Source organism: Lagopus leucura, unplaced genomic scaffold (assembly GCF_019238085.1).
Source record: "Lagopus leucura isolate 7727_CA_CO unplaced genomic scaffold, USGS_WTPT01 Super-Scaffold_100001, whole genome shotgun sequence".
Classification (NCBI taxonomy): Eukaryota; Metazoa; Chordata; class Aves; order Galliformes; family Phasianidae; genus Lagopus; species Lagopus leucura.
In genome coordinates, this window is record NW_024962262.1 from 64,458,889 (window position 1) to 64,482,855 (window position 23,967).

The 23,967-nt window shown below is 36.9% G+C and overlaps 1 protein-coding gene across 14 annotated transcripts in view; it reads right to left on the minus strand.

The window, feature by feature from the left end:
* The window catches only part of DMD (dystrophin), a 986,794-nt gene that overhangs the window by 145,964 nt on the left and 816,863 nt on the right, over nt 1–23,967 (minus strand). For all 14 annotated transcript variants that reach the window (XM_042866635.1, XM_042866641.1, XM_042866633.1 and 11 more), the window contains one exon: nt 13,260–13,406. In XM_042866635.1, coding sequence (XP_042722569.1) covers nt 13,260–13,406 — 147 coding nt within the window. The remainder of the gene's footprint in view (nt 1–13,259; nt 13,407–23,967) is intronic.

Genomic DNA, 23,967 nt, shown 5'->3' on the forward strand with positions numbered 1-23,967 from the left:
TAGGAAGGAAGGAAGGAAGGAAGGAAGGAAGGAAGGAAGGAAGGAAGGAAGGAAGGAAGGAAGGAAGGAAGGAAGGGAGGGAGGAAGATCAAACAAGAACTTACTGAAGGAGTTTGAGGCTGCCATTTTAATGGGATTTGCACAATCTTCAGGGTGGGAGGACAGCATGGGCAAAAACCTCAGAAAGAAATCTAGGTTCTCACCTCTGCACAGATTGATTCATTCAGTATTACAGACCAAGATCCTTTTAAGATTTTCCACAAGTGAAGGATAACAGGTTGACGTGACCAGAAACAAGGTGATAAATCTTGCTGGCTTGCATGCGCCTTCCACTGAAGTAAATGGGACTAGGATAGGCAAGGCAAGCAATAACTGCACTTACATTCCGGTGCAATCATGAGTGGACTATCAGGAAGGAATATTGATTTTCCATGGCTGGAATACCTCTGATCTTCAAGTGGCCTAAAATATCCCCCTCTCTTCCTTGGTCTTTGAGGGTCTTATTTCTTTCTTGGTCAGGCTTTTGTGGGCAGTTAATGTCACATGTGAGAGTGATTCTTAGTGCTTAGTAATAGAAAACAATTTTCTAGGAATTACTCTTCATGGGGAAAAATAAACAATACTGATTGAAATGTAGTTGAAAGGCTAACATTTACTGCAAAAGACATTGAATTATTATAACGTGCATATACAAATGATGTCTAAATGGCACTGATGAGGCACTGGAACAGGTTATCCAGAGATGTGGTGGATGCTCCATCCTTGGGAGCATTTAAGTTCAGATTGAATGGGGCTCTGATCATCCCGATCTAGCTTTATGCATCCCTTTGTATTGTAGGGGAGTTGGAACTAGATGATATTTAAGGGTCCCTTTCAAATGATCCTATGATTCTAAATCAGTGGGGCATTAAGAACTGAAATTTAGAACCAGTCACTTCAGCAGTTTGCTGTGTAAGCAGGAGCAACATGAGCACAGTAATGTTGTACTCAAACACAATTGACGATAGCATGTTTTCTGCTATAGGAGTATCAGGAGCTCTGCGAGCATCAGAAACAAAATTACCCTCTGAGGTTAAATATTCAGAAATGAAATGCACAACAATGTAGCAATACTTTCCCACAGGTACTTATTTTCTTCTCCATACATTAAGGAGGCTGAAGATAAATATAAACCAGATTTTTCCCATATTGGAATCACAAAGTTATTTTCTGGGAAAAACATGGATGGGAAGGCCATGTATAATGTAATAAAACTAAGGGTTAAGGAATAAAGTCGGGTTTTAATGATCTAAACTCCAAATGGAGCTTCATTTGAACAGGAAGATGATTTAGGATCTGGAGATCATATTTATTTCTAAGTTATGGCTCAAGCATCTTTCTAAACAAATAAATCATCTGCAATGCTCTTTAAAATACAAATTCGCATAGGTTTACATGCATATAGACTTCCACAGGGTATAAACCTGCCATCTGAAGTACAAAGTGGAACTGCCCTTCTACAAAGAAGAAAACAACAATCCTCCAGAGTATGACATTAACATGCTAAAATATAAAAGCCTTCGTACTCCCTTTTGAAGAGTCCTTCTTCCTTGGGTGAGGAAAACTACTTTTGTGTGTGTGTGTACAAAATATATATATCAATTTTGCTTCTAGTGAAATCTGCGAAATCTGGAGAATGCGTGAAAATAATAGAGGTAGGAAAAAGCCATAGAAGCTTGTAGATTGATCAGGCCCTGACAATCTATCTGTCTGTATCACTCTCCCCCACCCTGAGCTTGCAACACAACGGGACTCTGGCAAATTGCGATAATCTCCTTTAACCCTAATCACCATTTTAATCAAAAAAGGCGGGGCCGCCTGGAATTCATACAGCAAGGTTAGCCCTGCAACTGTCATTCTACTTGCTAAATACACAGAGTATGCTGCTGAAAGGTTGAAACAGTTCTAACTTTTATTATCTTCACAAGATTACTTTCCAGCATTAATATTTGACAAGTAAAAGAAAAGAAAATCATGATATTGTCTGCTCCAAAGTCTTAGAAATTTGCTTGAGTATGGTGCATCTGTCACTAACTCTGCTCTTAAGAGAACCCTGGGGAAAACAAAATGTTGTGATTCACAAAACTGCCCTGACTAAAAACCTACCTCATCTGCACGTTAGATTCCACTTTGCCTCTCTCCACCCCTTTCTTTCCCCCTTATGTTAGATTATAATGTTTCTGGTTTTGTACTCTATTTGCTTGTTTAATTACTTTCTCCCCACTCTATTTTTAAAAAGCAGTAGTATGACTGTAGATCGTACAACAGACAGGGAGAAGCTTGTATGAAGAGAAAGAAAGAAAGAAAGCTTCAAGGAGAAAGAGCAATGAGAGAAACTAAAAAGAGCATCAAGGAGACTGGAGAACGGGAAGATTAAAGGAAAAAGCTTCAGAGAACTGATTTTAAGCTAGAAGGGATTCAGCAGCTGTCATTAAAAACCTGCAGCTCTGCTTGAGATGTATTGATCAGACTATTTCAATCTTTCTGCACAACTTACAGGTTCCTGCATACAGAATTATAGCAATGTCCACTCAAGAAACAATATCTCAGCTAATAAATATTTGTTTCTTAAAGAGGTGACTACCCTATATTCCTTCCTCTCTTCCTCTCCAGAAAGGGATTCTGCATTTTGCATGTTCTACTCATCTTCTCACTGGTAACATATGAGTACATAATACTCTTCATGCCAAAGAAACCAGAATTTATGTATTGTTATTTTCAGTAGTGCTGTTTATACTTACAACTCCTTAATACTTAATTTATTTCCTAGAATGAATATCCCTGCAGGGCAAATAAAGATAACAGAGAGGAGAGTATCTGTATCCAGCAAGTACCGGACAGTGGTAACCATTTCAGCAAAAACAGTAAGTGAAGAACATCACAGGACTATGGACAATTGTAAGAAGGCATGTTTCTGTGTTTTTGCAAATTGTACCCTTGTACTGATACATAAAAGATACTTTCTAAAAAGCAACCCCTTGTTTTGGTAAGTAATATTGCTTAGACACTCCTTATTTTCATAGAATGGCCTGGGCTGAAAAGGACCACAATGATCACCTAGTTTCAACCCCCTGCTATGTGCAGGGTCACCAACCACCAGACCAGGCTGTCCAGAGCCACATCCAGCCTGGTCTTGAATGCCTCCAGGGATGGGGCATCCACAACCTCCTTGGGCATCCTGTTCCAGAGTGTCACCACCCTCTGTATGGAAAGCTTCCTCCTAACTTTCGACATGAATCCACACTTTTAAAGTTATTTCACAGTTCCTAATCATATAGGAAACACTGCACTCCAAAATGTGCTAAGAAGGCAAAAATGAAAGGGATTTGATTCACATCTCATATATACTACTGCTCTTGTAAGATTTTTTCGTTATCATTCCTCTTACATATTAGAAGCTGTTGTTTCAGTCTAATCAACAAGTAACTACTTTAGGTGTGGGGCAGAAGGGAGAAAGGCAAAAATGAGGAGACAAGCACAGTCACAAAGCAAAACCCTCCCAAAGACTTCTCATTTCACATTGCCTTCCTTTCTACGTGCATGAATGACGTTTCTTTTCTGATATGACTGTTGTAAGAATCAAAATCCCTCAGCAACGAGCCTGCTTCTTCTTTTTATTTTTTATTTATTTATTTTTTAAATAATGCTTGAAGCTCAACAAACTTTCGTGGAAAATAGAATACTCTTAATTATGAATAAATTAACTAAATTAGTAACATGAGATGGAGATGCAATTAAGGGACTGTTAATTGAAACTGGAAACACAGCTGTATACAGCTCAGAGATGAATCACACCAGTAATGACGCAGATGTTTATAAAATGTGATTATGTTTAGCAGGAGCGTACTATTGAAATTCCCCAGCCTATTCTTACATTGTGTCGCTGAAATGGTTTCTAAACCCATGAGCACCAGGATCTCAGGGATGGCAAATTAGGCTCCCTGGATATGTGAATTAGTGTTGTCTGAATGTCAGCAATTTAATTCTCCAGCTTTCAAAGAATGTAGACATGGAGCCAAAAGCAAACATCTGTTAGTTATATGCTCATTCAAAATAAAATATCTCTGGCAAGCTACAGCCTGTCTGAATGTGAGAAAGACAGTAAAATACAGTATCTCCAAGCAGTTACACTGCTGCGTGAATCTACTGATGAAAACTGAGCTCATGAAACCTACTTTGTGCACAACTGTGAATACCCCTTTTCAGAACTGTTCCTCCAAAGAGCTAGAAGGAGCAGGAACAAATGACATTTTGCTGTCAGAAGGAGTAAGGATTGATTAGCTTTCTAAAAACAGCAAATCAGGATTTTTATTCTTTCAGCTTTTACGTTTTTCATAGGATGCTCTTCCATACAGCTGTAATGAGCTTTTCTTCTGGCACCAAAAGGCACAAATGTTGCTCATGGGGCACACGGGGAAATCTGAGCTACACAAGCTCAGCAGAAGCAACAGCATGCCCAGTTGTGAAGGCCGGCAGAGTAGACTAAGTGAGCAGCAAACCATAGCTTAGCTCCCACAGGCTGAAGTCTGCCTCATACCTCTTCCTGAATGACATATGACAGCATGAAATGGTAGGTTTGAGTCTATCATTTGTTTTCTGGTTTAAGTTCACAGGCTGACAACATAGGTTTTACAGCATCCATATTTTCCTTACATGTAATTGCACTTTTAAATAACACACCTAACAACACTATAGTTCCTGTCCCAAAGCCCTTCCACATACTACAGCTACATCAACAAATCACTATTAGTTTTGTGTCAGGGGCTTCAGCCCATATAACAATAATTATAAGCACAAATGTGCATGAAATAGATGCATATTTTTTCCTGGTCCCCATTTCTATGGAACAGGACAGATCCTTATAAAATGCAAATGTTCAAACTGTCGTAAAATAAAAAGACTGGTATGAATTGCACAAAATCAACACAATTGTTGTTGTTGTTTCCAGTTCAGTTGAACTTTGTAAGCTTCACAGAAGGGGAAATCCTTCTGATCCATAAATGAACACTCATTTAAAAATGTGTACATCAGGTAGTTAAAATAATTTGTAAAATTATGTATCATAACTTTGGGCACACTAAAATTATTGGTCCTGGCACTGACAGATATCACAGGCTTATCCCATCTGTTGCGGTAATGACTGAGGGTGTGGGGCACAGTGTTGAAAAGTGGTCATGATAAAATTTAGACTCATCTCTGTCTCCCAGATACGCTATTTGCTAGGAGCTGACCTTCTATTCATTGATGAAGAAGGATTAGGTCTTGACTTTTTCAGAGAAAAAATTTGCATGGCTTCTGCAACAGACCAGACAGGTCTGATAGTAATTCACATGTCATTCACAGCTGAATAAAGTTATGAAGGCTTTATGAGAAAAATGTAAACCCTTTCTCTTTAAAGGTAATCCTAGCCAGCCAGATTCTGGGATATATTGCAGCCAGCTATGACAACTGATGTGCAAACCAAATTCAGTTATCTTAGCTCTTGGGCTGGCAAAAGTACAGACAAAGTCAATTCAGGATTTGAAATGTGATGTTTTGAGATAAGCAACTGGAATGCTGGGATATACATGAAATGCAAAGCTATTTTATAGAGGGCACATTCTTCAGTTTCCTCTGAATACCTGAAATCCCACTGCACTGCTGAAACAGTGCTGTAGCATTAGCTTTATGTCAGATAAGTAGGACAGAACTCACTGATTTTACAGATTAAAAAGAGTCATATGTGAGGGAACTGGGAAGGAAAGGAAGCACCACACTTGAGACCAATATAAGGAATTGGACCATTTGATCATGCAACAATATCTGACACAATGAAAATACTATCTGCAAACATAGATTCAGGCTTATTGTCCTAGCTTGACCGATACAAATTCTTCATGCCACTATTTTTTTTTTTTTTTTTTAACAAACTGAGCTATGGCAGAGAATGAACTTGGAACATGTAAGAAAATGGAAGAAAAAGGCTAATTTTGTCTTGAAACTAGGCACCTGAGGATTCTCAAACAAAACACTATGCCCTGAAGAATTCATTTTCACAACATACAATTTATATGTACCTATGATTCCACAGGTACAAAAGAAATAACAAAATACTATGAATAAAAATGAAATTGTATGCTTCAAGTCAAGAATCATAATTTATACTGTTTGTTCTTCAACTAAGGGGTACCTTTCTAACAGTTGTAAAGTATACTTTATTCTTTATTAAGTACACTTTCACACTTCTATAAAGTCACAGCAAGTACAAGGATCAAATGGGTCAGATGAGCTGCTGCAAGCAATGATTACTGAAATAACTCCTTTTACCTGTGTTGTCCCACATGGGTACAAATTTGGAATCATTTTATAAAAACCATTTGCACACAAAACACGTATGAGGAATTGAGCTATTTTAATTCTAAAATGCCCTCTCCTGTACGGTTAACGTACTATTTATTACAAGACTTCCAGACCGCTCAGAATTTTCCATGTAAGGTCACAACACTCATCTTTACTCAAGGTACGATGAAAACTACAATGGCAGTTTTAGAGGGCACCTTGTGAAAATATTCTGTGAATGACATGCATACCAATCAAGAAAGGCAGGGTTTAAAGCCATGTCACAACTTAACGCTACTGACATTTTTAGTATTTTAACCACTGTTGTTGATAGCACTTTCTAAAATGGCAAAAATATCTTTAAAGTTTTACCAAAGCAAAATGACATAGAATACATAGTACACAGTCCTGCGTAGCCTGAAGACTGTAAAAGCTTTCTATAACCTGAAAGTAGACAGCCTAACATAAAAATATCTGCAGTAATATAATACGTAATTGATATGGCAAAAAGACACAAAATGACTTAACAGGGGGAAAAAAATTGGCTAACATAAACCTTTTGAATGAGAAATTTGTATATTTTTTTTCTCTACCTTAGGACTTTAAATCTCTTTAAAAAATATTTTCTTTCTAAAAAATCAGAGCATTTCACAGAAAAGAATAAGCAAAAATGGGGAAAAAGAGGAGTACTTTTTGCATTCTCCCTCTTTAAAATCTTTCAACGGTACCTTGGCACCAGAGCCTGGAATCTAAGTGGTTTTATACTGCTTCCGCTCACATTTAGAGAGTGGGTCTTTACATGGCAGCTCTTAAACTCTGTGAAGGCTCTATCTGCCACAACCATGTTCCTTTGTAGATCCTCTTTAACCTTGCTTCAAACCAAGCAGGGCTGAGTGGACAGACTATCTGTGTCAGCAGAGTACATCCCCTCCAGGCTATGGAGCTCAACCACAGACTGTTAAGGCTCATCATCCCTCTGGTGTCAGCAGAAAGCTGACAACGAATCCTACCCTACCCGACACTACACAATCCTGTCCTGCTCTGTTCTGTTTGAAAATCTAACCAACGAATTATGAGTGCTGACAGTTGATAAGATTTTGGCAAGGAAAAGGAGCTGTGATATGGAAGTCAGGTTCGGAGAATGACATAATTGCAAGGTTCATTCTGGTTTTGTCCTTGTATGCTTTCACTGTTCTGACTGCTGCTAGCTTTGCGCACTTCCCAGCTTTTCACCCTGAATAAGCTCACACACTCTTATCTTAAAGCAAAACAAACCAAACCCCCCACACATTAACGTTCATATTAAGCAGTCTGAACATAGCTGAATGGAATCAAGTCACAACACCTAAAAGGGTGTTGAAAAAAAATCAGGCCGACTTCTCTTTATGCTGACAGAAAATGAAGCAGTCTATGCGATTTTTACATCTAAGGTAAACACAGAGCTTTAATTGTTCAAATGCAACGTCCACTTTCTGTGTCAAAGGAACTTTTACAGAAAAAAAAATATTTTTGAGATGTTCAGAAATTATGGTTCACTAATATTGAAGAAAATATTCCCATCTTCAGTACAGTTACAATGGTGATTAGTGAATAAGTTAAAAAGCTAAATACTCAATCATTTCCTTATAACTACTTGACCAACAAGCAACAGAACTAGTGTATGTTGGTTTTCAGTTAATACATTTTTTACAGTATCATAATCTCATTTTGGCACAGTACCCTAAATATATTCTGGTGTGACTCATACAGACGTATGCTGCCAAACATAATCTATAACTGCTGACAGGTGGAAGTATATTGCATAAGTTTCATTTTGTAAGGAAACAAGACTAATGGGTATCAAATACTAAGCCCATTCTCTTCCTATTATTTATCCAACAACCAGATAAACCAGAAATCTTACACAATATAGGACATATGCAAAGATTCTACAACAGGATAATAAATTAAGGCTGTCCATGTAAGACATTTTATTCAAATTCCTACATTTTCTGTGCTTGTCTTTGTACTTACAAACCACGTATGTCAATGTTTGTTCATTTTTTTAATATCACATATAAAAACACATATGTACAGGAAAAAACATACCAAAAGAAATTTGAATATGGATATGAAAATATGAAATAGGGTAAATCATTGCGTATCTACTTGGTTCTTCAAAACAAACCTTGAAAGAGGACAAAATTTCAAAGTGAAGGAATCACAAAACTTTAAAATGGATGTATGTCCTATAACAAAAACACCCGCTGTTTCAACAAACTGAAATTCATCACGTAGAACATCACAACTTTGACCTTTTTTTTTTTTTTTTTTTTTTTTTTTTCCAGTTGGCATGGCCTGTTGGTGATTATCATGCCTATTTATAATTTTAGACACATCCTTTCACTGACTGATCTAAACATGCCACAAAGAACAATGACGATATCCTCCTAATTTATTAAGGAAGTTTTCCAGTTTCTGACACACATTGAATCCCAATACAGATAGCTATCCTTTCTCTACTTGTTAGCATATAAATAAATAAATAGGATCTATATGCGTATTTATGCAGACAAACATTAGACAAAACTGAGCCATCAGAAATGAAAAAAAACAACCATGGGTATATGACTTCTAAAGCCAAGCGGAATAGCCAATTAAATAGAGGCCATGAAAGAACCACGACAGCTGTGTGTTTGGCAGAAATTCCATTTGTCGTGGAATATACAAAACAACGTTTTTACTTAAGAGTCTGATGGAAAAACTCAACTTCCCAAAAAGATCAAAATCTCCCTCTGCTGGGAAGAGGGAACCTGCAACTACTACAATAATAGTTTCAAATTTCAAGATTGAAAAGAACTATGATTGCAATGTCTTATTAGTCTAATTATAGATGAGCCTGAATTTTGGCCCCAGAAAATGTTGTCTCTTGCTTTCATCAACTATTTAAAATGACATTAATCAAAAGACAGTTAAAAACAGAGAAAAAGCACACAAATGAAAATCAGTTATTAAAATGAACAAATAAAATAAGAAGAAGAACTGCTAAGATGATAGAAACATAATGAACACAGAAATCTGAATCCTTATTATATGAAACTTTCATACATATGTGACTTTTTCTGTCTCTTGAAGAGGAAAAAATATCTGCCTTATTACTGTTGACTCATCTGCCACTCTATTTAACCACTTTTAATATAGCCTTAGTTTATACTTGCTGCTTTATCTGGAGTAAGTAGCTTTCCTTTTAATAATGTTAGATGCACAGAACAGTAGGGAAGATTTTCCATAGAAGCACATGACTACAACTTTCATGTATGAGATTCACATACAGTGACTGTCAATTTCAAAAAGTGAACTATAAATAACTAGAAGAGGGGTTTTGTTTGTTTCTTTTTCCTTTTGACAAAATGATATGAGAATACCCTTAATCATATTCAAACCTTAATGACGTGATTAGATCTAAAGAATATCTTTTGAGACCATCACCATGCTAAACATACATATATTGGAACAGGCTGCCCAAGGGAGGTCACGGAGTCAACACCCTTGGAAGTGTTCAAGAAATGCGCAGATGTTGCAGAGTGACATGGTCTGAAGCGGTCACAGGCATGGGCTGATGGCTGGATTAGATGATTTTATTGGTCTTTCCAACCTTTATGATTCTACGATACATTCTATGATTCTGTGAAAATCTGGAAAACTTATTTCAACAGTGACAGTCATGAATGAACATTTCATTTATGGGTATATATGGTTGCTACTTTGCTTCTTTTTTGAGGATTTTTTTTTTGTTGGAGAAGGCACGGAAGAGAGATGAGAAAGAATCCTAAATTTAAACTCTGTTATAATAAGTCAGTGCTGCTTTCAACTTACATTTTGATGTAACTTGCTTGCCCTGGTGCCCATCCACCTGTCAAGTGAGGGGTGGGAACAGAATGACTCAATTGTTTGGAGATTCACTGGATCTGAATGAAGACTGGAAGGCACATATCATTAGTATTTGTTGGGACCTTTATATTTGGAGGCCAGCAGGACTCTGACACTGTCACAACTCCACATTTACTTCAGGAAAATAAGGATTTCCCTTTTTGCTTTTAAGAACATAAGTGGTTAGATTTAAAATAATCTTTCTCAGTAATTTGAAGCTAGGTTTCCTGTGACATACTGAGGAATTCTGTTTGTGTCAGAGATTTTGCCTACAAACCTCACTGCACCATCTTTGACCAGTGACCTCCTGGTCTGCCTTGAGGGGCTGCCTAGCAGCGAGCTGGGGCCTGAAGGCAGCTCTCCCTTTGTTGAGTGTGCAATAATGTCCAACAGAGACAATCCTGAAATTTACAATTCTGCTTGCTTCACACTCACTTGTAGTTACATCCTCCTTAATGTACAATTTTTTCTAGGAATATTCCTGTATACGTTGACAAAAACAGAACACATAAAAGGGGAATGGATAGGAGGGGATGGAGAAGAATAAGGAAAGGGAGAGGGAGAGAGAGAAAAAAGTTGTAATCGAACTGAAAACGGGAAACACAAAATACAAACCTATCTTGGAAATAGAACAATTTTGTAGGACACACAAAAAATCATTTCTATCTTTGATTTCCTTATTGCAGGACCAAAATTTCAAATTTCTTTCATACATACTTAAGCCTGACCCTAAGACAGAAAATGTAACACTCTAAGTGCCCTCATGAGTGACTGTCAATGCAAACATCCACTAGACTTTATATGCAGAAAACAAATGAGCTCTGTATCAGAAACTCTGTTCCTTTTTCAGGTAGAAAAAATAAATTATAGGAACATAGATCCTCTTCTTCCCAAGGGTCACATATCGGCCTTTTATACATGATAATCCTTCAAAATAGCCTACATTTTTTCCCCTCAAGATGTGTTTGGAGTTGTACTGGATTGTTTTCACCTTGCTATCCAATAGCTTCCAGAGTACATTTAAGTAAATATGAAAGAAGACAGTAAAATGCAAAACTCCAAATTACCACCAGTTCTATCAGCTCTAACATCCCACTCTAACATACTGTCTCCAAGGATCTAACTTCACAATGCTTCCTGCACTTGTTGAAAAAAGAGCATATTATCTATGAAATGTGTGTGAACAACTGTTTTCCAGCATATGTTTTAAAATAGTCTACAATTTCAAGCTGGCCCTCTGCCTAATGCTTTCATGAAAGATAACAACAAAATGCTTATATCAGACTTCCTCTCAGATTTGTTTGACTTTTTCACATACTATATGCTCTCACTCTGAAAAATCTTCCCATTTTCCCTTTTTCTAAAGGAAAATGAAGCATATTTCAGCAAACCACTGGAACTTAGTTATTTTGTTAGCTAAAAGAAGGTATTTCTCTATGAATTGGCGTATTGAGCTAATTAGCTGCTGTTTTTTGGAAATACAAGTAATTTTTTCACATATGTGGATAAAAATTAGAGGAACATTTATTTTATCTTCTAGATTTCTGTTCATCTGCTTTAATAATGTTACCTTAAGCCTACCCTGAGAATGTAAGAAAAATCAGATACTGATGAGCAAAGATCAAGAATTATCTTTTACTTAACCTAGCACTCTCATGGCAAGCTGCTGATTTATGAAAAAAGTAGAAAAAAACAAAAATTCTGCTGTTAATATTTACATTAACTTCGATAAACTGGAGATGTCACAGAAATGCAAGATTCATTTTGGAGAAGAATAAAGAAATAATAATCTCTTTTTGACTATTAGACTTGGCAGTACCAATATCTTCTATTCATATGCAGGACAAATACACCATAAAAATTTAAGTAACACATGGATAAGTCACTTGAAAGATGTTATCACATGACATATTTTGCAGCAAGATTTTCTAAATACTAATATTAAAAGGTAAATAAATTTCTAAGTATTTTATCCATATGAAAATTCTAACTGTCTGAAAAACTGGCTTAACTGATTTTACTTCTGGATAAAAGAATCCAGAAATTAAGAGAATACATTAGCATGTTTCACAGAATCATAGAAGCACAGAATGGCTTGGGTTAGAAGTTACCACAAAGCCCACCCAGCCCCAACCCCTGCCATGGGCAGGGCTGCCCCCAACCAGCTCAGGCTGCCCATGGCCCCATCCAACCTGGCCTTGAGCACCTTCACAGATGGGGCACCACAGCTTCTCTGGGCAGCTGTGCCAGTGCCTCACTGTGCTCTGAGTAAAAAATTTCCTTCTAACATTAATCTACATATCCCATCTTTTAGTTTAAAACCATTCCCACTGTCCTTTCACTGTCAGACTGTGTAAAAAGTTGGTCCCTCTCCTGCTTTTAACTTCTATCCAAGTACTGGAAGGCCACAATGAGGTCTCCCCAGAGCCTTCTACAAGCTGAACAAGACCACTTCCCTTACCTTTTCTTCCTAAAAGAAGCGCTCCAGCCTCCGACCACTTTTGTGGCCCTCCTCTGGATCCACTCCACATTCCTTCTCTACTGTAGCCTCAGACTTGGACACAGTACTCCAGATGGAGCCAAATGAGGGCTGAGCAGAGAGGGACAGTCCCCTTCCACTCCCTGTTGACCATCTCTCTTCTCATGCAGCCCAGGATATTGTTGACGTTCTAAGCTGCAAGAGCACACTCTTGGCCCATGATCAGCTTTTCTTTGTCCATGACCATCAAGTCCTTCTTCACAGAGCTGCTTTCAGTGAGTCTGTACACATATCTGGGATTGCTCTGAGTGCAACAACTTGCATTTGGCCTTGCTTTTTTTACTTTTTTTTTTTTTTTTTTAATAGGAATAGCCTTGCTGAAACTGCTTTTCCAATACTGACCTCTTTCCTCTTTCATTCCTTTGGTGACTGTTTAGTGCCCAGGGAGAAAACAACCACATAGAAGAAAAATAAATTAAATGCAGCATAAAGAAAGCAGTCGCAGGAGACCTACCTGTAGCACTTTCCACCTTGTGTTCAGGTCCTCCAGACAGCTGAGAGTGTATGGGGAGAGCTGAATATCAGGGGGAGTGAACCGGTGAGCCAGCTCATTGACTTGATGCACTTTCTCTTTAAGGGGCACCATTTCTGCTCGATAAACCTGTACAAATTAAATACCATAAAAAAAGATAAGTGATAACTTCCAAAATGATGGGGTCTGCTACCAGCTGATTAACAAGGCAAAGGAGTTCCCTGTCAAGCTGAAAGGAAGGCATGTACCGACCTTCAGAGAGATAACAGTCATCTAATATACTTGCTATGAGCTCTAGGTCTAAAGGGTAGGGTCCAGCATTTCAGGAATTGGTAGCAATTTGGAGCCTTCACTATAATTTCTGGCTAGTTAAATTAAATCCCTAAGCAGAACACCCACTGGGCTGTGCACTGTAGGGCATGCTTCTCTCTGTCTCATTGTTTACATGTGCACAGCATGTGTTCCTCAGGATGGACAAATGCTGTTTAACATATGAAAGCAGAGGAAAAACACTTCTCAATTTGAGTGAATAAAAAAAGAAAAGAGATGCTAAAGCCCCTGCAGACTTTTCTGCATTTATGATCTTATCTCGAGTATCTCATGCATTATGAAGAGAGCAACTCTTATCTAACATTACCAACACCCAATTGTATATAAATATAAAACACTGTCAGAATAAATGGAAAGCACCTGCTGCAAAAATCAGTTCTGGCAATGCAATATATTCTAAGGCAGTTCCTGCATTAAGCCTTGTTCACTTGCTATTAATTTCTATGGCAAAAGGATCACACTTCATTGTTCAGGCAAATCACATAGGTTTAAGCCTAAAAACTGCTTGTTTTTGAGCATGTACTGAAGTATCTGGCAGATTTCAGACCAGTTATTTCAATCTGAAATATTGATTTGCAAATACTAGTATCACCTAAGGTTGACACAAATGACTATGTAGATCAACCATTATATCCGAATTAAGGTGAAACAGAAGATCTGTCACGATTAGTCAACATCTTTTAGTGACTATATCTTACTTTACAAAGAGGGAATGCTTAGGAACAGAGGTAAGACATAAGAAAACAAAAGGAAATCACAGAAATCACAGAAATATATGGAAAAAAATGAAAACCTGTCCCCTCCCCTATTTGAGAAGTTATTTCCTTTTTAATTACTTTTTATTTTTTTCTGCTGTATACTGATTTTTGCAGTGATATGCTAATTTTTCAACATAAAAAATGAAAAAGCTTTTTCATCATCTCTAAAATTTACATTATGCATTCTATTGCTATTCTGCCTGAGTTTTTACTAGCACTTTCATTAGTTAAACAAATCAAAATGTAAGAAACAACAAGTGAATGTTAGTCAATGCAAATAATCTTACCATTTAAAACTGAAGACAGAAAAGAAAAAATCCATACAAAGATTCAGCATGTGATATTGTCTGATTAAAAAAAATCAACGACTGTAGTAATACACTAAACAAACCTTCCTGTGGACAAACAGTTCACCAGCCAACATACACGATTCTCAAGCTTGGTTTTTATTTCTGTGTTAGAGACTGAAATTTACTAGGAATTCTTTTTAGAAAAAGAAAGAAATAGTAATCATTTTTGTATCTCGTATAGTACTTTTCAGCTATAGAGGCAGTAATTTGGAATTTCTAGTTGATTCTGATTTTCATCAATATGATTGAAATGCTTTACCGTAATATTTATGTTTTTAATATTTGGTTTGCATAGTGTAGGACTGATTAACTTTTCTATTATTCTTTTTCTTCTACACAAAGAAAACTAAACCCACCACAGGTTTATAGCAGAAAAAAACTGCAGAACTATAGAGTTGGCAATTTAAAAACAAATATACATGGTGAGTCATGTTCCACTATCACAAGGAGAGACCTATTCGAACCTATTTTGAATTAAATAGCTCAGGGTGTAAATGAATTCTCAGTGTGAACAGCAAAAGGAAAAACAGCCCCAAATTATTTTCATTATGACTGTCCTTATGCAAGGAAGAATTTCAATGGTATGAGATGCTGTAGGTGGTAGATTGGATTTTAAATGATCCATACTGTTCTGTTAGAAAATATTTTAAAATGCTTTGGAAAATTAGCAAGAACTGTAGAAGATATAGCACAGATACCAGCCAAATACCACAAGTCTAGAACCTAACAGTGGCCATAATCAGTCAGTAGACAAGGTCAGCTCACTCAGTCCTATCTCTGAGAGCACCTGGGGTCTGCTCTGAAAGTAATGCCTCCCACGATGCCAGAGGCAGATGTTGATGGTGTGTCAGTAGAGGTTGAACCTTCCCACCATTATTCCATTACATTTTCTTGCCATGTGACAGATGGCAGCAGAGGGAGTCTGACACATTGTCATTTGCCATGGAAGTGCACATGAAGCAAAGGTATGTTATTCAATTCCTCCACGGAAGAAATCTCAGCCATTGACAATCATTGCCATTTGCTGAACATTTATGGATACCAAACAATGGATGTGAGCACAATGGATGTGAGCACAGTGAGGTGGTGGGTGGTGCATTTCAGCAGTGGTGACAGTGGGTCACCTCCATTGGTCCAGATTTTTACAAGCACAGCATGCAGGCTCTTGTTCATTACTGGTGAAAAGGCATAGCTCCTGGGGGCTATTATGTTGAAAAACAATGTTTTGTAGCTGGGAATTTGCTTTATAGTTATTGTGCTCTTTGTACCTGCTGTAATTTACATGGAAATAAATGGGAGGCATTACTTTTGGAGCAACCTTTGCATATTTACTTGGGGAAGAAGGATTGGCAAGAGAAAGCATAAGCTTCTCTGCTCCTTGTTCTGCTCAATTTATGCTCAAAGATACTGGAGCCAGAAGTTCTATTTGTTTGTCAATCAGATCTTGATGGATTTCTCTTACATTATCTATTTGATTTTTGAACATAAAATATAAGCATCCAAAATAGTCTATAAGCTCAAACTTTAGGTTGAAGAACCACCTTCTGCTTTTTTTTAACCTATTACTTAAGATTTTTCTTCACTCACTATATAGTCCCCTTATACTCAGTAGCAAACTAAAACAGGCGTTGAGCGAAACACAAGCTTTTGCGATCAGACAGCATGAATCACATTCTAAATTGCAGTGACTAAGCTGAGATTTTCATAAACTATACTGGGAGACCAGACTGCTAGCTCATACATAGACGCCTACCTGGCAGATAGAAAATAACACAAGACATATCACATTCCTGATCTATTTATTCTGGTTTTGTGCAGGAGGTTTCCATACTTTTGGTTCACTATGCTTTTTTTAAGTGGTGGACCGGATCACTGCCTGCAATCTACAGAGTCTTATATCATAGTATAATGATATTTTCTGCTTTACCAAGAATTCCTAGTATTTGATTTGGCATTCTGAACAGTGCTGGGTATTGAAGCAATGTTTTCAGAGAACCAGGGCTTACAATTTCAAGATCTCTCTCATGAGTGCTTAAAGGAACATTTAAAAGAACTAAATGAGAACTCATTACTGTGCATATAAAGTTGGGATTCCTTTCCTTCACGCGTTGCTTGACATTTATCAACACTGATTTTCACTGCAGCCACTTTACTGCCAGTCAATACTTAGGAGTTTTCTATAGCTGTTTGCAAATCATCCTTACCTAAAGGACTTTAAGTAGGTTTGTATCATCAACAAGATGTGTCACTGCATCATCCATTCTCTTTACAGCTCCTTTACATGCATACTGGACAGAGTAATCCTTCCTGAGCACAAACTCTTTCATCAGGCAAATGAACTGCTCACCTATGACTTTTATTTTCCACCTTTAACAGGAAATAAGTAACCCACATCAAGATTTTCACCCCTATCCCACAGAACCTAGATTCTTTGACGACATTTTAAAAATCTTTTGGAATCCTGAAAGGCCAACACCCCTTTGTTGATATGCTCTCTGTTTCCTTCTCAGCACACCTACTTTTATGAAAGCTATGTTGTCTCTTCTACAATATGCTTTTTCCCAGATGCCCTGGTCTGCAGGCCTATAGACCTGACTAGATGCATTATTTAGAAACTTTAATCAAATTTGCTACTTTCCATTCCTCAAAATAAAATTGTTTTAAGCAAGAAAATACTATTAGTAATCACAGTTAATTCATTCTTTTATTTCTTCAGTACTCTTTGACCAGATAGGTGATCTGGTTCTGGTGATGTGGCCATCTCAAACTTAACATTTGTTCTATGGATCTCTTTTCTTCAAATATCTTCCTTTATATACTCTTTATATATTCTGTTAGCCCTCCCACCTTTCTAGGTCTTCTACAAGTTCATTTAGAAGGCATGGATTTGTTTTCAGCTTCCATTGCAGAGTCTCCACGCTGCCTTCAAATTTTACTCTTTTAAATTTCTTTTAAGCTTGTTTCATCTGCATGTAGTTCCTATTCTGAAAACTGAAAATCACTGTGGTAGATGGTTGATCGTTTTCATTTTGCTTTGTTTTAGTCCTACAGACATGCTGATTATTAGTTCATAACAATCCTTATTATGAAAGCAATTTGTTTGCTATGTTTGCTCCCAATTTGTGGCCACCTTGAGAATTTACTCCACGAAGAAGCAATTTTTGACACTTAAAAGGGGAGTCTACAAAGCATGCCCTATCATGGCATTTATTATACTTTTCTTGCAATCTCTTACCAGTTATTATCTCAGTTTCATATTTTCTATCTGGGGCTGGAAATTCAAATCCCAAATGATTTTAGGTGATTTGTTGATACAATCAATTCACCTAAGTGATTTGATTGCTAACTTTCTTAAAAACAGCATTATGCCATTTATAGCAGATATCTACTCTTTCTTATCTTTGTAATTTGTAACTTGGATGTTACAGAGTTTCCTATTTACTTGATTCCATTCACGTTCTGATCACTGCACATTGTATTTCTGTTTCAAACCAAATTTTTTCACTCTCCCATCTTAGCTCTTTCTCTCTGGTGTTTTTAACCCCAGATGATTACAATGAGTGATATGCTTTCCATGCTTATGTGTCTCTTGAAGCCTTTTACAGACCTTTTTAGAACTTAAGAGCCAGCAGATTGGTTTCTTACTTATTTTAGATTATTCAGAGTAGCCCCTTTTCCTCATTATTTGCAGGTAATTTTTTGTGCACATTGCATTGCTTATGCTGTGAATATCCTGTTGAAAAGAAGTAAAAGTCACCAGACAGCACACTTTCTAGAACAGCAACTCTACAAACAAAGATTTGGTGATTTGCTGAAATATAATTTTGTTTTATTTTAAACGTCCTTCCTTCCATACTTGCCATACATGTCATACTGTTCTTTTGTGAGATTTTTGTTTGTTTCCCATTCTATTTCCATTTTAGTGGTCCCTAACATACAGAAAAGCACCGACTTCCTCTTCAGAAGCTGCTGAATGTTCAGAAGGGAGCTAAAGATAGAAAAGTCTACATCTTTACACTTAAAGACCACATCAATTGGAGATGTCTTTTGTCAGGACCACGTAAAATATGTTTTTGTTTAGAATTCATAAATTGCTTCCTTGAAACTATGAAAGGAAATTCATGCATCATTTGAGTAGCAGAGGAAATATACAGTGAATGAGCTCATTTCAATCACAATAGAGATATCACATTCTTTGCTAGCATCAGGGAGTTCCCATCACAGAAATCAAAACTGAAAATTCAGAAAGGAATATTGATTATACAGTGCACGTTTTCAATTTTTTTAACCTCTTTCTCCCTCAGCCACATGTGCAACAGCTGATAACAAGCCAAACACGGAAGTCATGAATCCAACCAAAATTAAATCAGGAGCCTGTAACTTCTGGCCCCCTGGAGTTAAGGGAATAGTGTGACTAATTTCCTCTGTGCCACTTGGAAAATACACCCCGAAGAGGAAGGTTATTCCCAGAACAAGACTCATTCCTCACGCAAATAGAAAAACTGAAGTAAAATGTAAGCTGGATTTTATTTATTTTTTGCTACTATAAATTGGTAGTGCTTCATTATTTTTTTTTCTCTTACTGAACTGTTTCCTACTGATCTCAATGGCTATCATATAAGCTTGAATGTGGTCCAGAAAAGAGAACCTCAATGCCTTGTCAGAACAGACTGCAACTTAGCTGCTGTATTGCAAGCAAGAAATCATCCTTGCTCAACATTCACCATATCTATAAAAGGAACATAACAAGCATGTACAAACTAACTCATATTCTCAATAGCACTTAGTTTAGCTGCATTTGTTTTAAAAATTATACTCAGTAAACAGAGACCATCTAATAATTACTTACTTGCAATCATTATACAGTCGTTCAATAATCGCAGAGTTGAAACAAGTAATTGAGATTTTCAGCTATGATTTTCAAATCTAGCCACTATTCTTACAGTTTCCTACTTATCTGAAATATTTATGGGAATAGATTTACTTTTTTTTTTGTTACTTTTGCCTATTGAAGGGCCTTAACAACACTTCAACTTATGTTTAGGAAAATCTCTGTGAGACATGTACACATTTATGCAGGTTTGCTCTGAGCACAACAGGGGAAGTCAGAAACAATCCTGAGGACAGTTCCTCCTGGTACATGCAAGACTCAAGAAGACAATATACCCTTTCACTGAGTTTCACTCATACAGAAGTGTGTCCCATTAGCACTAGACTGTGCTAATCCTCAGTTTTCATAACCAGGAGAGAAGATGGAGAAGGTTATCTGGCAATGTGCTGAACATATGGGATGTCTTAGGGAGAGAAGTTCTCAGGTGTCAAATACACGTGTGGTCTATGGGGGTTTTACACCAGCTGCAGCTAAATCAGAGCAGCATAGTGAGGTGAAGTCCTCTTATACCTCACCCACAGCAGGTTCCAGCACTGACATTTTTCTCCCTTAGCTCCATTACGGTTCAAGCAAAGAAATATCCATGTAGCAGAATACATTTTCTGGCTTGTATTTAAAGCATTTAAAAGTGGAACAACTTTCACATCATACCTGCGACAGTTGAACAGTTTTGTGTTTTGGTTTTTTTTTTATTTAAAAATGAATCCGCTTCCTTTCTGATAGTGTATACTGATTCAAATTTTAATGAAACCTGAGATTGTCAGCTGCTGGTCCAATTTGCTGCACTTAGCTTCCTTTTAAATTCACATTGTATTTTTATTTGATTCTAGCACTCCTGGGGACCCACACTGTTGAAACAAAATGGATTTTGGCTGATTTGATTTTCCATATATTGTTGTTATAAACCGAGAAGTGACCAAGCAAAAACGCACCAGAGAAAAATATAAATGCTTTTCAGGGATAAAAACAGTTGAAACAAAACACAGAAGGGGAGAAAGAAAATCAAATGCCCTTTAGTAAGAATATGAAAATTTGAATATAATAAATAAATAACAAATATTGTATATTGATTTTCTAAATTTTTAAAATGAAAAAGCCAGAGGAGATTCAGAATAATATCAAGAAAGATCTCTTTACTGTGAGAGTGAAAAGGAAAACACTGGAAAAAGCTTCCTGGCAAAGTGGTTGGTGCACTATTTGTCAGTGCTCAGAAAGCATCTGGTCAAAGCCCTCAATAGTATACTTTAGTTTAGCCCCAAAGTGGTCACACAGTTGGACTTGTTGATCTTTCTCAACTGTAGAGAATCCACTTTAGCAGGGAGTTGGTCTTGATGATCACCAGAGGTCCCTTCCTAGCCCTACAGTTCTGTGATTCTATGATCTTTGAAGGTCACTTCCAGCTGTATTTTTCAGCTAGTTTATTATATGATCAGTATATCTAATTTAATAAAAAGAAATATATATGTATAGATCTATCATGAAACACATGTCCCTTTGTAAAGATCAGGGCAACTACAAACTCTTATCTTTTAATCAACAGCTGATATGCAGTTTTGCAACCCTGGATCAGAGACAATCTGTGGTTAGGACTAGTCATTTATTCTGAAACACTGTTTTCCACCATGGAGAGTGAAAGTAAATAAGCAAGTTTAGCTAATAATTTGTGCTGTTAAAACTATAGCCATGACATGGCAAAGTGTCTGTTAACAGTTCTGCTCCATTTTTTCACATAATCGAAGCCAGTCATGCTGTAACTCTGTGACCAAGAAGCCAATATGGCAATCATGAGATGGAGTGCCTAGGAAATGTGAGAAGCCTGAAGCATTTCCAAGTGTAATCTGAAAGTCTAGGACACGCTGCATGGAGAACACTGCAAAGATGTAGGAATTTTTACGAAGGATTTTTTTCCTACAGTATGATTTCATTCAGCATCATTAACACTTTATTAACACTTTAACATCATTATCACTTGAAAAGCTGTATATGCTCAGGTCCGTGAGGTTCAGTCAAACACACTTTTAAACTATTAATAACACTTTATCAGCCTTTACTAGTTTACTGGCAAACAATGTATGAGTATATTAAACATAAACAAACATAGAGGGTTGAATAACCCATGTTCCTTACCTAAAGCTCTTTCAGGCAACAGAGGCTCATAGGAATTATCTTTGCCCTGACAAAACAGCTACTACAAAGTAAATCCCTATTGTGCTGTAAGGCAGCATGCTATTTTAAAGGTAAATATAGTATTTAAGAGACAGAAAAAAAGAAAAAGAAAAAAGAGAAAGCAGCTTATAACAGGTTACAACAGTTGTATCATGATTTTACAAACCACCTCCAGCTTCTAGACATCAGTAGGCAGGCCTTGTACTGCAAAGCTCAGGAAGAAAAACGTGGCTTTCTGGCACGGCCATAGAATAGCCAGTTTAGATACTACTAAGACACAGACTGTATTCTTCCACACAACTAACATTAAAACAATTCACATGAGAAGCTTCAAATCCTCTTCCTCTCTTCTCTAATAAAAAGTATATATAGACTACTTTTAGTAAGCAGCACAAAGCGTTTCACACAGCTTATTGCCAAACCAAGTTATTAGAAGTCCATTCGATCTTTAACCTCCATAAGAGTGCAGATCAGACAGAATGAAGTGCTTTGGTGAAAGCTATATTTTCCATTTCTTGAATTAATGTTGTAACTTGGTGAAAGTCCAAGTCAAAATGTTGAAGTGGAAATTCCTGGAATTCTTTATTCTAATGAGAACATCTTCAATAGTATCTCAGAAGGGAATTAAATTCTAAAGCTAGATTTTAGTAGAGTGTAAGCTAGAATAATTTACTTTTTAGGCTAATGTAGGAAGAAAGAATGCTTAAATAAAATGCTAAGAAAGACAAAGAAAGAAAAGAAATAGTTCCAAGAGTTTAAAGCAGCAGCTTCCTGGACATTCAGGCTGAAACCCTTTTGGATGGGAGGCTGCATTGCCACATCTGTAGGGAGAACAGTGGCTCCAGCTGAAGCTGATGAAAATTGTCATTCTTAATCCTCCAGACAATTTAACTGTACTAAAATAAAACAATTTGCAGGTAAAAGCCTAAGAGAATAAAAATAATTTGAGCTGCATTGCTGTCTGGACAAATTAGTTTCACTGATTCAATTGCCATATTTGTAAATTGGGGATAATACTACTTGTATTACAGTCCCAGAAAGAAGCTGAGAAGATTAACTCACACTAGCTGGAACATGAGAAGCACTGTAGGAGCACTAAGTAGCAATTATCAGGGCTTATTATGGGTTAACCTTGGTTGAAAAAACGAAATAAAATTCTATTAGGCTTTAAATACATAAACATTAAAATGAGAAAATTACAGTGCTGCATGTCACTGATAAACATTCCAGGCAATCTAACATTCATTGTATTCTCTACTTCAAGCAGTGCCTAAATTTCTACTGTGTACCAGTGTACGAGCTTGATAAATTGATTTTATTCTGCTCATTGATTTACCAATGTCATAGTAAAATTATCATTACAGAATCTGGATACTTGGTAGGTACAACACCTTAGTACATCCTTATCGTCCACAGTTGTGATGGGAATAGGATAACTAATGCTTTCAAGCAAAGATTTCCACCTAGTGAACATTGCTCTGTTTAGAAACATTGCTGCAGACCTCTTCAGGGAAAAAAAAAATAATCCTCCTCACAGAAAGCAGACAGCATTAAATTGCACTTCTAGCATTCCTTACTCCTGTATTTTCCTCACGTTTCTCACAGAGCTTGGCTCTGGTTATATTCATTCTAGAATGTTCTTTTCTCTACTTGGAAATGTGTCCACAGCAGATGAAATGTGGTTGATCAGTAGGACACAGGAGATCTGTTACACTTGCTGCTTGAAGATACCTTTGCTCCCTTTACCCACCCACTTCCCTGAGCCACACTGAGTTAGGGAAGCCTAAATAAAATGGTCCAGTAGAAAAAATATAAATAAAATAGAATAAATAAAATGGTCTTCAGTAGAAAAAAAATAATGTTACTGATATTGTAACTTTTTCCCCCCTCTTTGGTCAGTGTTTACATTTCCAAGCTGTAGGGAAAAAAAAAAAACAAAACCCACAAAACAACAAAAACAAAACAAAACAAAAAGGCTTTGGAATAGAATCACAGAGCATATCCAATTTAATGTCAAGTCCAGAAATGTTAATACTTGATTATCAGATCAGTGGCTGTATATGCTGTGCTTATATGGCAGATGGGATAAAATAAAACGCTCTGATAAATGCAAGAGGTCCTGCGTATGTTATCTGTGCCACTTTGGGTTTGGAACATCAGTGCTTAATTCTACTTCTAAAAGATCAAGTCCCATT